At 36.2% G+C, this 15,149-nt stretch overlaps 1 protein-coding gene across 4 annotated transcripts in view; it reads right to left on the bottom strand.

Annotated features, from left to right (window-relative positions):
- Positions 1–15,149, bottom strand: part of CSMD1 (CUB and Sushi multiple domains 1) — a 1,186,669-nt gene that overhangs the window by 370,961 nt on the left and 800,559 nt on the right. For all 4 annotated transcript variants that reach the window (XM_032184761.1, XM_032184762.1, XM_032184764.1 and 1 more), the window contains exons 8-9: positions 12,312–12,399; positions 4,041–4,165 (exon numbers count right to left, since the gene is read on the bottom strand). In XM_032184761.1, coding sequence (XP_032040652.1) covers positions 4,041–4,165; positions 12,312–12,399 — 213 coding nt within the window. The remainder of the gene's footprint in view (positions 1–4,040; positions 4,166–12,311; positions 12,400–15,149) is intronic.

Genomic DNA, 15,149 nt, shown 5'->3' with positions numbered 1-15,149 from the left:
GACTTGCTGGGAGGAATAAAATACCAATTGTGAGCCTCTTCTTAGACATTAATGGAAGCATGAGTGGTACAAATAGGAAATAACAAAACCACAGGAAAATTGTTTTCAGACTTTCTGTCCTTCCACCACAGTCTGTTACCAGCCATTGGTCCTTTGTGACTGGACTTTGAGAACTAACTGCATAGTCATTCCGTTGAGTCAGATATGATTCAGTTTTCTGTGAAAACATTTGGCTTTATGGCAGGGACTGTCCTAATATAGTTCTATGAATTTCACTTCATGTTTAGATACATCACAAGGAAATCTTCCATAACGATTTCAGTACAAGCCAAAACCAAAAAAAAACTAAGACACGTAGATAATTCTACCAAAGTATCACTGAGGCTTATTGAACAGTTTGCTGTGCTTAGTATGGGGAAAAAAAGAACTGGTCACATTTAAGTATCCCACTACATGTTACCTCTTAGTTACCTCTAGCATTCCCACTATCATACAATTATTAATTTAATTAATCCAGCACAAAGTACAGTAGGAACTAATCAGAGGTGCAGTTTGGTGACAACAAGCCTTCAAACACAGTTTATACCATCTCTTCTCCTGGCTTGGAAACATCTCCCTTTTTCTCAGAATTTTCTTTCAGTCAAATTCTTACTCTTTTATCTGTCTCTTATTTGATATTTTGATATAAAAAAAAAAAAAAAGAAAAAAAAAAAAAAGGTTTAAATAGACTTATATATCATAGAACCATAAAGATTGGAAAAGACCTTCAAGATCATCACCATGTTGCTAAGAACAAGGTACAACCTTTCCTTAAGCACCCACAGGGACTGTGACTCCCCCAACCTCACTGGGCAACCATCCCAGTGCCTGAGAAATGTCTCCCAGTTTCCAACCTGAACCTCCCCTGGCCCAACTTGAGCCCTTCCTCTAGTCCTATCACTAGTTACACCTGTAAGAAGAGGCCAACCCCATCTCCCCACACCTTCCTTTCAGGCAGTTGTAGAGAGCAATGAGGGTCTCTCCTGAGCATCCTCTTCTCCAGACTAAACAACCCAGGTGCCCTCAGCTGCTCCTCACAGGACTTGTGTTCCAGGCCCTTCACCAGCTTCATAGCCATCCTCTAGAACACTTCCAGGGCCTCAATGTCCTTATACTAAGGGGCCCCATTACAATAATTTATCACTGGCAGGTTTCTATGTAGAATTCAATAAAATTGTGACCATTTACATTAGCACCATTTGGCTCCTGAGGTCGCTGACAGGCCTAAATTGCACCTGACCAGCTTCACCTGGGGCCTCCCACCACACCTTGTTGTGTGCCCTGGGGATCCATTTCAGGGTGGAATTGGACTACTGGTCTCTGCCTGAGCAATGCCTCAGGAGTATTTATCTGCCTGCAGCTCTGATGCAGCAGTATCTGTACTTGCTGACAGACTTTGTTGATCCTGACCCCAACCCATGGGCCCTTGTCCCTGACTAGACTTGTCCCAGCCCTAGGGAGGTGGCTGGGACTGTAGTGGTGTCCTTGGCTGTCCTAGTCCTGTGGCTGGGCTGGTGGGGTGGGCTCTGACTGCTGGGCCCTGCTGAGCCCTGGCCACCTCGGAGTGCTGCCATCCTGGCTGCCTACTCTCCTTAACATAGCTACTGTTCAGAGTAAATAATGAAGGTGCTTGCTAACAATAACAGTTCCTGTGATTTTTGTCATTGTTGGCTTTGTAAGTCACCAGGATAAACGCAAAGTTCATCTTCTTCATTAAGTCTTTGAGGCTTCAAGTCATTAAGCCCACAGTAGTTGCATTTAGTTTATCAGATTTTCTGTGCTAAGTTGATGATTGGTTGCATAATGTGACAAATAATTTTGAATAATGTATTTTATTATTAAATGTTTGGTGTGAGCACCAGGAGTACAGGCATCTTGACGTTCAGCAAGGGGATTGGGAATAATATGGGCTGCAAATAAAATTTGTATCTCTCAGTTCTCACCATTCCCCAAACGTGCACCACAGGCAGTATTGCAATACTGAATCAGAATTATAAACCATTCAGCATAAGCAAATTATCTGTGCTTAGAAAACATAGAAATGACTTCCAGCAGCCATCTAACAACCCTCAGACAGTTGTGAAATTTTAGCTCCAGTTTTGGAAGTATGTTTGAGGAAAGCAACTTGTTTTCTGGACTGAGGTTTTAATGGAGGTATAGGACTAATTTATCCTATTTTGTTAGCAGTTTACTAGAGGCAGTAAAGCATAATAGAGATATTTGCAGATAATAAATTGGAAGGAACAGCAAACACTAGTAACAACACACAGATAATTCAGAAGCAAATAGACCCTTTTTGCTGAGCATTACTTTTGCCATGCATAAATTACTTCATCTCATTTCTACAGTGTATTAGCAAGCAAGAATAAATTCAGGAGAGAGAAAAAACAAAACATAAGAATGAACAGTGGAGTTCTGTGGATGCATTATTCTACATTAGTGTGAAACCAATTGCTACGAGAATTTATTTAGATTTTTCCTTTTAAATACAGCATTATATTTTAGATGTCCAGTCTTTACATGGATGTGCCTGTGTAAACATACCCATGTTACATAGCTTGCAATAATTTATTTTTTATATAATATAATGTAATGTATAAATATAATATAATGTAATATTTTACATTGTTATATATATAATTATATCATTAAATTATATACTATAATTATATATACATTAAATTATATTATATTAAATATTTTTATATGTTATGTATTGTATATATATTATTACATATATAATACATATAATTTTATAAAATGCTCTTATTGAGCTTACATAGACTTTTGTACTGAGTCTGGCTGGAATGGAGTTACCTTTCTTCATAGCAGTCCACGTGGTGCTGTTTTAGATTTGAGACTAAAACAATATTGATAACACACCAGTGTTTTAGATATTGCTGAACAGTCCAGAACATCAAGGCATTTGCTGTACCTCACTCTGCTTCCCTATCACATAGGCTGGGAATGGGAAAGAGCAATGCTATGGAAATGGCAATACAGCTGGGACAGGTGACCTCAGCTGACTAAATGTATATTCCATAGCATATGATATCATGCTCTACAACAAAAACTCAGGGAAAGAAGGAGAAAGCAGGCACTTTTGTGGTTATAACATTTGTCTTCCCAAGAAACTGTCACTTGTGCTGAGGCCCTGTTTTCCAGGAAAGTAGCTAAACATCTGCCTGTCAGTGGGAAATACTGAATAAATTCCTTATTGCACATGCAATTTCCTTGCATGTGCAGCTTTGCTTCACCTGTTAAGCAGTCTTAATCTCCACCCACAAGTTTCCATCTTTTGCTGTTCAAGTTCTCTTCCCCAGAGCCAAGCCTGGGAACAACATTAAGTGGGTCTCTGGGAGAGCAGATTTAAGGAAGCAGAAAAGAAAAAACACAACTGCTGTGACACAGCAGCTGGGAGAGCAAGGAGAGAGAAGCAGTCCTGCAGCCCCCAAGGTTAGTGCAGCAGGAGAGCGGGAGGTGCTCCAGGCACGCAGCAGAAGTTCCCCTGCACCCTGTAGAGAAGCCCCTGGCTGTCCCCGTGCAGCCCATGGGTCCCACAGCGAAGCAGATCTCCATACTGCAGTCTGAGCCCATGGAAGAGCCCACAGAAAAACAAGAGGTCTCCCCACACATAAATGTGGGGGGCATTTACTATTTAGTCCAACTGAATTAGTTCTACTTAAATTAGTCAAACTGAACTAGTTCTACTTAAAATGTTTTACAAGTTAAATTTATTATAGAAGAAGTAAAATGTTAAACTGTTAAAAGGGAATTAGCTTTTTAATATTGTTTCTGCATCTTTGCTCATCGACTTGGTTAACAGGCTTCAAGCTACAGAAAGATCTTTGAAAATATACTGTTATGTATATATATAAAGTGTGTGTATATATATATAATAATTTCTGATTTCTTTAAAGCATCATGCTATTGCATTTCTGTACAGAAATTATAAATTACCTTTCTACACTTAAAGAAAAGTGCCCAAGAACATCACCTACCTCGGCAAATTGGCCTGTGGTCACTCCAGGCAGCCAGAGTATCTGTCACTCTCTGGCAAGTGATGCTCTTAGAACCTTGCAGCACATAATTATCTTCACAGGAAAACTGTACGCTTGCACCAACCCTGGTAGAGAAAGGGGAGGAAGAATGGAAGAATTAAAATATATCCTAATATCACCCCCCCAAAAAAAAAAAAAAAAAAAAAAAAAAGAAAAAGTTCCACCAAATGATCGTATTTCCAGGTCCAAATGAACAAATTAGGATGGGAAATTCTAGTTCATCATTACTATATATATTAATAGAAGCAAACAAACAAACAAAACATCTTAAACTATAGGGAATGGCTCCACTGTATTCACTTTGTCTACCATTTAAAGAAATAAGGTCAGGAATATAAAGTAATTGTAATACTAATTTTCACCCTTTAAGCAATGACTTCAAAGAATACATCAAGATATACATTTGTCAATAAAATGTATAATCACTGTTCTTTCAAGCAAGAAAATTTACTCCATGAATAATTTCAACCTCTCAATTTTCTCTGAAATTCTAGTCAGTTAGGTATAGGATTTTGTTTTACATGTATTACAAAGAAATATAATTTCAGTAAACTGTAGTAGTTCATGAAAAATTCTCAACTTTGTTGAAATTTCCTGCTAAAAAGCTATGTAAAATGCTAACTTTAGGATTTCTAGCAGGAACTACTTAGGATTGAAGTACTGCTGATACATTTGCAACTCTGAAATTTTCTAACTTTTTTTTCTGAAGAATTTCATTCCGAATAATGATGACCAACATTTATGTAGAATTCATAAACTATACAGTGTCACTGTATCTCAGAGTTTTCCAAAACAGTATTTAAATTTCTGCTTCAATTTATTTCTTAGCATTCCAATTATTTGTGACATTCTTTGTTCCCCACCACAACAACCCTATTTACTGTTAGCTTTCTTGCACTTTTAAGTCCGTATCTGATAATCTCTTGTTGTATACTAAGTGGTGTTAATAAAATGGATTTATCAGTCTGGCCCTTCTAGTCACTGAGTAATAAACACCAAGGATGGATGGCAATCAGAAGGTCAGTGGTTAAAACTGTATTGTGGAAAAAAGTAAATATAATCTCATTTACTAGCAGCCTGCTTGTTTCTACCTTCAAGAACAATTATTCTGTTAGCTTTCCAGAGGACCCCCCAAAGACAAACTATATTGCTTCCTATGACGTACTTCAACACTTCTTTCACAAAACTTTTAATAGATCTTTTTTTTTTTTTATTAATATTTTAAAATTTGAATGAGATGCTACAAATCTAGGAAAGCACTGGCCTCTTCCTTCCATATGTCATGGGAAATGCATGAAATCCTTGAAGACTTGAACAATTTTCTAAAATTTTACTTTATATTTGCCATAATCTACTGCCCTTTAGAACAGTAAAACCTTTGGAAGAAGTGACTAAGCATGATTCCAAATACACTCCTCAAATGAATAAATACAAGGATAAACATGTATTATTAATAAACATATGGATACCTAAAATTTTACTAGTTTAAACCACACACTTTGATGATTTAATTTGTTTTGCTATTTATTTATATACTATATTGTATTTTTTTTTTCCAAATGTCTGGAAATAGCTTGTTTCTAAGGACTAATAACTTGAGCTTCATATATTTTACACATTTCAAACATCTTTTGAAATGTTTGAGCAAAAGCTAAGTGACACACACACACACACAAACCCACAACATGTTGACTGTAACATATTAAAAATAACCAAAAAATCTAGCAAAATCATCAAGTTGAAGAGTAAGGTAGAAACATGAAGTACTTGAAAGCTCCTCAGTGCTAGAGTTCGGGGTGGAGAGAAACTTGAATGCCAGCTAAAGGCATTAACATGTACAATCTTTTGAAACTTATTTCAAAAATTCAAATTAAATTTTGATAGGCTACAGAGGAGCAGTCATGGGTTTTACTAGAATGACTGAGATAGTTCTAGACATGGTCTATGTATGGCTACATACATAGTTCATTAAACTTACTTTAATACCAGGTAAGATCCATCCTTTTTGAAGCACCTATTGTGAAAAATCAGGTCTATGCCATCAGTCTAACAACCGATACTTTCCATGAGAGTATTTTTGAACGTAATTTTAATTCTGCAAAGGCTTGCAAAAATAATCAAAATGCTACTGAAAACATATCCTGAAGAAAATTTCTAAGTATTGAGGAATGGAGGTACAGGCTGCCAGACTGTAATATATATAAAGAAGGAAAGAGATATAAAAATTGCATCCATGTCTGAAATGCAATTAAGACAATATCATGAAGGGATGAGATTAAGGTGTTTTTTTGTTTGTTGTTGGTGTTTCTAGTTTGTATACTAATTTGATGGTATGGGGACTGAATAATAAAATGAATATATATATATATATACATATTATATAATATATACATTACAGATATCTGGATCAAGACATATAACTAGAAATTTAAGAGAACAGTTGATACTGAAGAAGCTTAGGTGAGCTGAGTCACTAAAGTATTTTCTGTTTCCAGACAATCAGATCTATCTAAATAAGTATCTCGGGATGTGATGCATCTGGACCACACAGTCTACACTTATCCTCTAAGCAATGTCAGAATTGCTGAGTCTCCTGTTGATTCTGCTTGACATTTTTCCATACAAAAATGAGGAGTCCTTTTAAAGCAGTATATCAAATAATTTGATCTGCAGTTTCAAAGGGAATGATTAATTCATTTAATCTCCAGTTGTTAAAAATTAAGGTTTTAAATTTCTTTTGTTCTCGTCTTTACCTCCCTATTTGCTGAGCAAAACTTTGACACTGGAAGTGTTTTGCTTTGTTTTGCTTAATTCTCTATGTGTATTTCAACAGGAAGAAATTAGTTTCTCCATTTTTTCCTTCTATTTTGAATGGAACTACATAAAAGCAAAAATTTGAATTATTAAAAAAGTTAGGATTTTACTGAAAGAAGCCATTTTAATATGAAAAAAGATCTGTAATAAATTATAGGAACAGGATGCTTATTTATTTTTTAATGAGTTTTGAAAATTTAAAAGTTATTTTTGTTACACATGCCAGTGGAATTGTACAAGGTGATTGTATTTTCACAATGCCATGTGCCTTACATATTTACATTATGTGCATGCAATGTTTAAGGGGAGCAGAAATGTAATTATTTATATCCATTTCAGATTTCATTTAAAAGTTCTGTGGTTTTCAGATCTCCCACAAAAATAAAACGTAATATTGACCCCAAAATTGCATTTATTATGTCCTCATTTGTCTAGCAATGTCTGAGTTGCCATTTCTCCCTCAAAATGATTCCAAATATCCACTGGGTTCTTTGAAATCATGGAAAATTGTTTCTCCTGCTTCCTGAATGAACACAGTAAAAGCGTGGCAGAAGGACAGAATGAAAAGGTTAATATTTCAATACCTTTTTCTGCGTCATGATATTAGAATGAATGCCATTATTGTGCTGAAAACAATGAAACCCTTTTCAAAAAACTTGTCATCACTGATACAGTTGGCTATCAGGCTGACTTGAAAATAAACCCTCTGCCCTTCCATCAATCCCAATCACAACACGTCTTTCAGCAGACTGGAAAAGATTTTGAATAATGTGCATTTTCATATGTCTCAGTTCAGATTAATATCTACATTTGGCACTGTTCTGACAAGAACAATAGCTCCTTCCGGTGTCTATATTCAACTCTTAATAGAAAAGAAAAGAAAAACTGTTGCCTCCACAGTGTTTTATTTTCATTGCACTGGAGACACGCAAGCAATAGTATTATTCCCTTAAATATAGAAGAGCTTAATTTTTCATTTCAGAGAAAGAAAAACTAAATTCCAGCCAAATTCTCTTATTTAAATATCAAACTAGACATAGATAGCTACACTTTAAAACAGCTAAGATAGCTTTTAAATAGATATAAAAAATGAGTTGATAATACATGAAAAACATTTGCCGGTACGTAATTAGCTTTCAGATAACAAATAGGGTTTAGAAACAAAATACTTTTTTTTTTTTTTTTTTTTTTTTTCTCTCAGAATTGAAGACCCACAATATGCAGAGAAATAATAAGTGATCAACATATCATATTGATATGTTTTATTTATCATCTCTTACATGATGTTTCTTTTGCTAGTTTTGAACACTTTATACATTCACTTTTCCCTGTAAACAGGAAGATACATTAGGTGAAAGGAAAGTATTATTAGAGGATGAATGGGGTGGAGGAAGGAGGTGAATAGCCTTGCTCTGTCAGTTGAGTAAGCATTGCCCATAAGAGTAATCTTTTAAGATTACTTACATTCAGTCATAAGAGGTTGTCAGCATAATACAGTTATGTATGTTTGTTGGGGTTCTTTGACATTAGATGGTCTCAGATATCTTAAAATATACTTTGAACTTTAAGGTTCTTTGGGGCTTTCCCTCTTGAGAATTTCATGCTCATTTCATGTTGAGCTCTCCCAGTTTTCGGATGTTTACACCTGTTTCATCAAAATAGTTTTAGATCCCTTTCTCTTCCAAACCCAGGCTACAGCTAGAGGAGAAGAGAAACTTATTCTTTTTCCTATCTTACAGCTTAACAATGCATGTGCAGTCATTGCTTAATGATTATTCATACGCTGCTGATTTGGACCATAACTAGATGGATGAGAGTCTGCTCAGCCCATTCTGTATAACAAACATAACATAAACACTTAAAATCTGCACAAGATTCATAGATTCATAGAATAAATCACGTTGAAAGAATCATAGAATTATAGAATCTTGGAAACATAGAATGGCTTAGGATGGTGGTGACCTTAAAGACCACCTAGTTCCAACCTCCTGAAATAGGCAGGGATGCCACCCACTAGACCAGGTTGCCAGGGCCTCATTCCTGGCCTTGAACACCTCCAGGGATGGGGCATCCACAGCTTCTCCAGGCAACCTGTGCCAGTGCCTCACCAAATTCTGAGGGAAGAATTTCCTCCTAACCTCTAATCTATATCTCCCCTCTACATAATAGTTCATGTTAAAACTATTCCCCCTTGTCTTGTCATTGTCTTCCTGAGCAAAACAAAAAAAAAAGAAGTCACTCTCCATCTTTTTTTAAAGCCTCCTTTAGGTACTGAAAATCTGCAATAATGTCACCGCTGAGCTTTCTTTTCTCCAGGCTGAACAGTCCCAGCTTTCTCAGCCTTTCCTCATACGAGAGGTGCTGCAGCCCTCTGAACAACTTCCTTGCTCTCCTCTGGACCCGTTCTAACAAATCAACATTATTCTTGTGTGGCAGACGCCTGACCTGGATGCAGGACTCCAAGTGGGAACTCACAAGGGCAGAGCAGAGGGGGTCAATCACCTCCCTCAACCTGCTGGCCTCTGTTGATGCAGCCCAGGATGCTGTTGGCCTTCTGGGCTGTAAGTGTGCACTGCTGGCTTATGTCAATATTTTTATCCACCAGAACCCCCAAGTCCTTTTCTGCAGGGCTGCTCTCCATAAGTTCTCCCAGTCTGTCCTTGTCTTTGGGATCGCCCCAACCCAGGTGCAGCGCCTTGCACTTGAACTTGTTGAACCTCATTAGGTACACATAGGCCCACTTCTCAAGCCTGTCCAGATCCCTCTGGATGGCATCCCTTCCTTCTGTTGCATCAACTGCACCACTCAGCTTGGTGTCTTCTGCAATCTTGCTTAGGGTACAATCAATCCCATTCTCTATATTGTTGATAAAGATATTAAACAGCACTGATCCCAAGATAGACTCCTGAGGCACACTGCTCGTCACCAGCCTCCACCTGGACATCACTGACCACACTGGCTAGAGCCCTCAAGTCAATTCTTTATCCACTCAATGGTCTACCCTTCAAATCAATTTCTCTCCGATTTGGAGATCAAGATGTCATGTGGGACCGTGTCAAAGTCTGTACAGAAGTCCAGGTAGTTGGCATTGGTTGGTTTTCCCTTGTTGACTGATGCAGTCACTCCATCATAGAAGGCCACCAAATTGGTCAGGCATGATTTGTTCTTGGTGAAGCTGTGCTGGCTGTCTCATATCACCTCATTGTCTTGCATGTGCTTTGACATTGCTTCCAGGACAATCTGTTCGATGGTCTTCCCTCACAGAGGTGAGGCTCACCAGTCTGGAGTTCCCTAGGTCCTTCTTTTTAAAAATGAGAGTGATGTTTCTCTTTTTTCAGTCACCAGGGACTTCACCTGACTGGTCTGACTTTTCAAGTATGATGGAGAAAGGCTTGGCAACTACATCAGCCGGTTCCCTCAGGACTCTGAGATGCATGTTGTGAAAGAGGCCTCTGGAGGACATTTAATCTAGAGACACCTACTCCAAGCAAGTTTAATTAGGACAGTGAGCTCAGAACCTTGTTCAGCTAAGCACTGGATGCCTCCCCGGATTTCATAAACTCTCTTGAAAACTTTCTCTAGTGTTTGACCATCTTCACACATTATATATATGTATATATATATAAATTAAATAATCCTGTATCTAATAGGAATTTCCCATGCCCCAGCTTGTGTCCATTGCCTCTACTGTTGTTGCTGTGCACCTCTGAGAAGAATCCAGCTTTCTCTTCTCTGCACCCTCCTCTTTAGTAGATGTAGGTTGCAACAGTATCGTTGAGATTCTGTTGAGGCTGAGCAAACCCAGCTCTCTTAGCCACTTGTTGTATGTCACATACTCGCCTTCCTGACCTGCTGAACTCACTCGTATCTATAGTTAATGGACTGAGAATTCACTTCCAGTGTGAGTTCATTCTATTTTGCATTAAACATTTAAGTTAAGAGGTTACATCTTTCTAGAGATGCTTGTTTCTCTCCACTAATAGCAGAGTGATTCTAGATGCTGCCTATTGCTATTTGTTCAGCTAAGTATTTGATTTGGAGGAATTCAGAAAAAGAGGTATGCTCTGTACCCTTTATGTAATGAGGAGAGTGCTAAAACAGAGGAGGAAAACTGATGCATATTTTTACAGATATTAAAGTAAAATACTCTTCAAAATAACAGTAAATGTATGCAGGTTTCACTAAGATGAATACACACAGACATCCCACAACATCTTGAGAAATAACTAGATTTTAGTATCCCATTTTTACCCAGTCTTCTTCCAGCTGAAGTTTCTCTCCTCAACACATCAAGCATTAATTAAGGCCTAGATAAAACTTGCATTTGTTTTAATAAAACAACAGACCTTCAGAGAGGAGTGGCATATTATATTTTTGTAGCTTACAGTTTCCCTTGCAGCAGCTGTACATGCCAAGTTGAATCACAATATATAGAACAGATAACAGTAAACATCTGCTGGATGTTTCTATAATATTTTATCCTATGTATTGAAAAGCTTATTTCAGTTTATTATTTTTAAAATACATTTAAGTATTGTCCAGTCGGTAAGGAAATCATGACTTTGCATACAACTGATTCTCTTAACATTGGAGTTGTTTATGAGTTCTCAAACTCCTTTGAGGGTAAATTGAGAAAAATCCAAAGAAGGTTAGTCAGAAGTAGAATGATTTTTTAAATGATTCTTCCCCTGTCCATTATGCCCTTGATTTGAACAGGAACAATAAGCTTGATTAACCTGCTCCGGAGTTGCAGAGACCTTTCACAATTTCTTCTAATTCCTATAAAGTTTTCCTTTCCATTCCTTCTTAGGTCTGGTTGTCCATTCCCTGCTGAGTAATTTATAAATCTCTGCTTGAGCTGAAGGTTCCATCTCCTTGCTTTGACTCTCTTCTTTGCAACACCTTGAAGTCTTGTTTTTTTTTTTTTTCCCCAAGAGGGAAAGAAAAACCTTCATCTAGGACAGATGAATAGACAGGAGTCTATTTGACCTCATCTTCTTTTTTTAATGAATACAAACATAGTCTGAAAACAAACAAAGCAAGGAGACAACATACATCCCTGTCTCAGACAATGAAGTTGCCATGTTTTCCAAGCCTTTTAACAACCTTTATATAGTGGGAAAACAAACAATTTTCTCTGTTCCCTCTTCTATACTCTCCAGAGAGTTCTGCCTTTTCATACACAGACAAGATTATTAGGTTCTAAAATCCCTTTTTAAAATGAATTAATTTAAAAGAAGAAATGAAAGCATAAAACAATCAAGAGCTGCAGTAGACCGGAACTATTTTGACAAAGACTCAACACATTCAGAACTACAGAGAGAATGAATATCTGCAGCTGCATGTTCTGTACCTATAAATATCTTCTTAATCACAAATACAATTAAACATGCCTACCTGAAGTCAGAGCCCACCCTTTTCCCATTCTCAGGAATTCCAGGATCAGGACATGTATCAGATGCAACTGCATCTCCACCTTGGGTCACTGCAAAATAAAGGTAAAAAAAAAAATAATTAGTCATGGATAATTGACGAGATGACTCGTCAATTTTCCCATACATTAACATATATGGCCAGAATCTAACCATATGCATATTAATATTTATTTTTCTTGAAACAATATGAATTTTGACAAAAAAATAAGCCTCATTAAATTGAGTTCTTGGATGTACTGTTTATTTTCTTTAGTTATGATTAAAAAAAATCAAACATTTTTCTTCTGGGGGAAAATAAATGATTGATTTCCCATAGTCAGTCATCTTTTTATGTATGCCCTAGTATTCATGACTTCTCTCAGACAGGAAGAACAACATTCACAAAGTCACCTCCTGAAATATTCACAGCATGGCATTGTGAGACTACAGTTTGAGAAAATTATATCTCCCTTAAGCTTCTGTCCATAATACTTGAAACATACAAAAGCTAAGATCCCAACTGTAATGCTGTAATGCATATTTTTATGATATAGTTCATCTAAAAAAACATACAGAAAACCCCAAAGAGTGATGTATTTGTAACCAGGTGAATATCTGTATATGAAATCGAGCTTTAAAATTTCTTTTTTTTGTGCTTTCAGTTAAAAAAGAAATGAGAAGATGGCCTACACTCTTCCATTCCTTTTGTCCATTCTGGATTGTCAGGCATTTAATTTAATATCAGTTATGTAGTCCTCTCAAAACTCAAAATGAATTGAGCATTCAATTTTCACTTTTTAATTCTGAATTTGTAAAAAAGTGCTTAAGGAATATGTGTAATTAAAAGTAATTAGTCATAAAGAAAAAAAGTAAGGGAGCACAAGGCTTAATGCATACACTTTCTTTCTACACATATGTGTGTATATGCATAGGAAGACACACTTCTCCACAAAAGTATGGAGCTACTTGAAATTTGTGGATCTCATTTTCATCTTAAAAAATTTTGGGAAAACCATTAATAACAAGGTAGAATGTTCTTCCTGAATAATAATAATAATAATAACAACAACAACAACAACAACAACAACAACAACAACAATAATAGTTGGTTGTAATATTTTAGCTGCACAAAATAAATTACAGAAGCCTGAGTGGATTACAGATGACAGCATTATGAGTGAAAGGTGAGCAGAGATCAGATGTAAAAAGTGGTTGGTTTTCCTACACAGTGATGTAATTTCAAATTGAATAGTGTCAGAAAGAATGGTGACAAGCAGGATATATACAGTCAAATGGTAAGAGGTATAAATCTTCAGCAGCATCAGAGACGATTAATTTATATGAAAACCAGTGTTTTACAAGAGACCCAAAGATAAAAAAAAAAAAACAAAAACCTGCACTGCAGCACTACAAAAAATTAATTCAGGAACTAAGGACAAAGCTCTTTGAAGTACCAAAATGCTTGATTTGAACATTTTGAAGAAGATAGCTTCTTCTTATAATAGAGAAACTGCAACAATTACAGTATATTTTAAGATTAGTTATTTTTCTTTTCTGTTTTGGCATATAGAATGTTTTAAAAATATACAAAAGGAAAGGAACCACCTAATTTTTGCATTATTTTTTAACTCTACTTATTGTATATTGTCTGTCCAGAAATATTTCTTTTTATAAGTTAATTAGCAATATACGCTACATAATAATAATAATAATAAACCTGAAAAATAAATAAAGTTTGAGTAAAAATCCAGTCCAGCTTGACAAAAAAAAAAAACAAACAACTACAAGTCACCATCCTGAAAACACTTCAAACCAAGAGCCCAGTCCTGCTAGTTTCACTTGGATTAATAAAGATTTGTGTGTGTTTGTGAATAAGGGCTTTCATTACAAGTTTCTAGTACCTGGTAAACATGCATTTTAATCCGAGAGTTTAACTTTGTAGTTTCTCAGGAAGTGTCAGCATTGAAATGCTTTTATAGTAAAAAAATAATAATTTTGCTAAATAAACAGCCTGCTTGTGTTCCTTAAAATAAATAAACTGCCTACTAGCAATTCTTCCGTTTTTCAGTAAAAAATAAACACGCAAAAAAATAAACATTTATTGCTTTGGGCACAGAAATGTAGCTTTGTTACTGAGAGTGGGGTTCAATTTTGACTACTTTATCACCAAAAAAATGAAAATAAGGAATTTGACAGTTATTCAATGAAACAGTTATTCAACATACCAAGTTCACTAAAACTGAAACAACTTATAACCACTGTAGTACCAGGTAGAGAGCACTGCATTTCCTATGATGTTTTAAGTGGAAACGCATTGCAGTGAATCTTTTGCAAACATATATACAAAATGCATAAGTATTTTGTTTTGGACACCAGGAAATGTTGACTGAAACCTTACTTATACTACTGAATGAAATGATCTCCCCAGATGGAAGCTCGTCTTTGCAAAATTTTCCTCTCAGACACTACTTTCCCCTGTCAACACATTCTCACATCAGTATCAGGCTGCCATTTACCCAGAGAAATACTGCCTCTTGAAATGGAGCAGGTATCATCTGTCTGGAACTCAGCACATCTTCCTGGATGTCTACAGTCCTTGCTAAACATTGCTTGAGTTTTACCTTCTACTTTCCCCAATGAACTGTCAAGTGTTTTTTTAACAGATGGTGGTTGTATGACATGCTGTCAAAACAAAATAAATCCAATTCCCTGTAAAACAAGCCTGTCTGTTTTTATCTTTCCATGTGGGGAAAAAAGAATAAATTTCACAAATTAATGAAACCATTTATTAATTTTAGATATAAATCAAAGACACCAGGGA

This window comes from Aythya fuligula, chromosome 3 (assembly GCF_009819795.1).
Source record: "Aythya fuligula isolate bAytFul2 chromosome 3, bAytFul2.pri, whole genome shotgun sequence".
Lineage (NCBI taxonomy): Eukaryota > Metazoa > Chordata > Aves > Anseriformes > Anatidae > Aythya > Aythya fuligula.
This window is presented reverse-complemented; position numbering and strand designations above follow the sequence as displayed.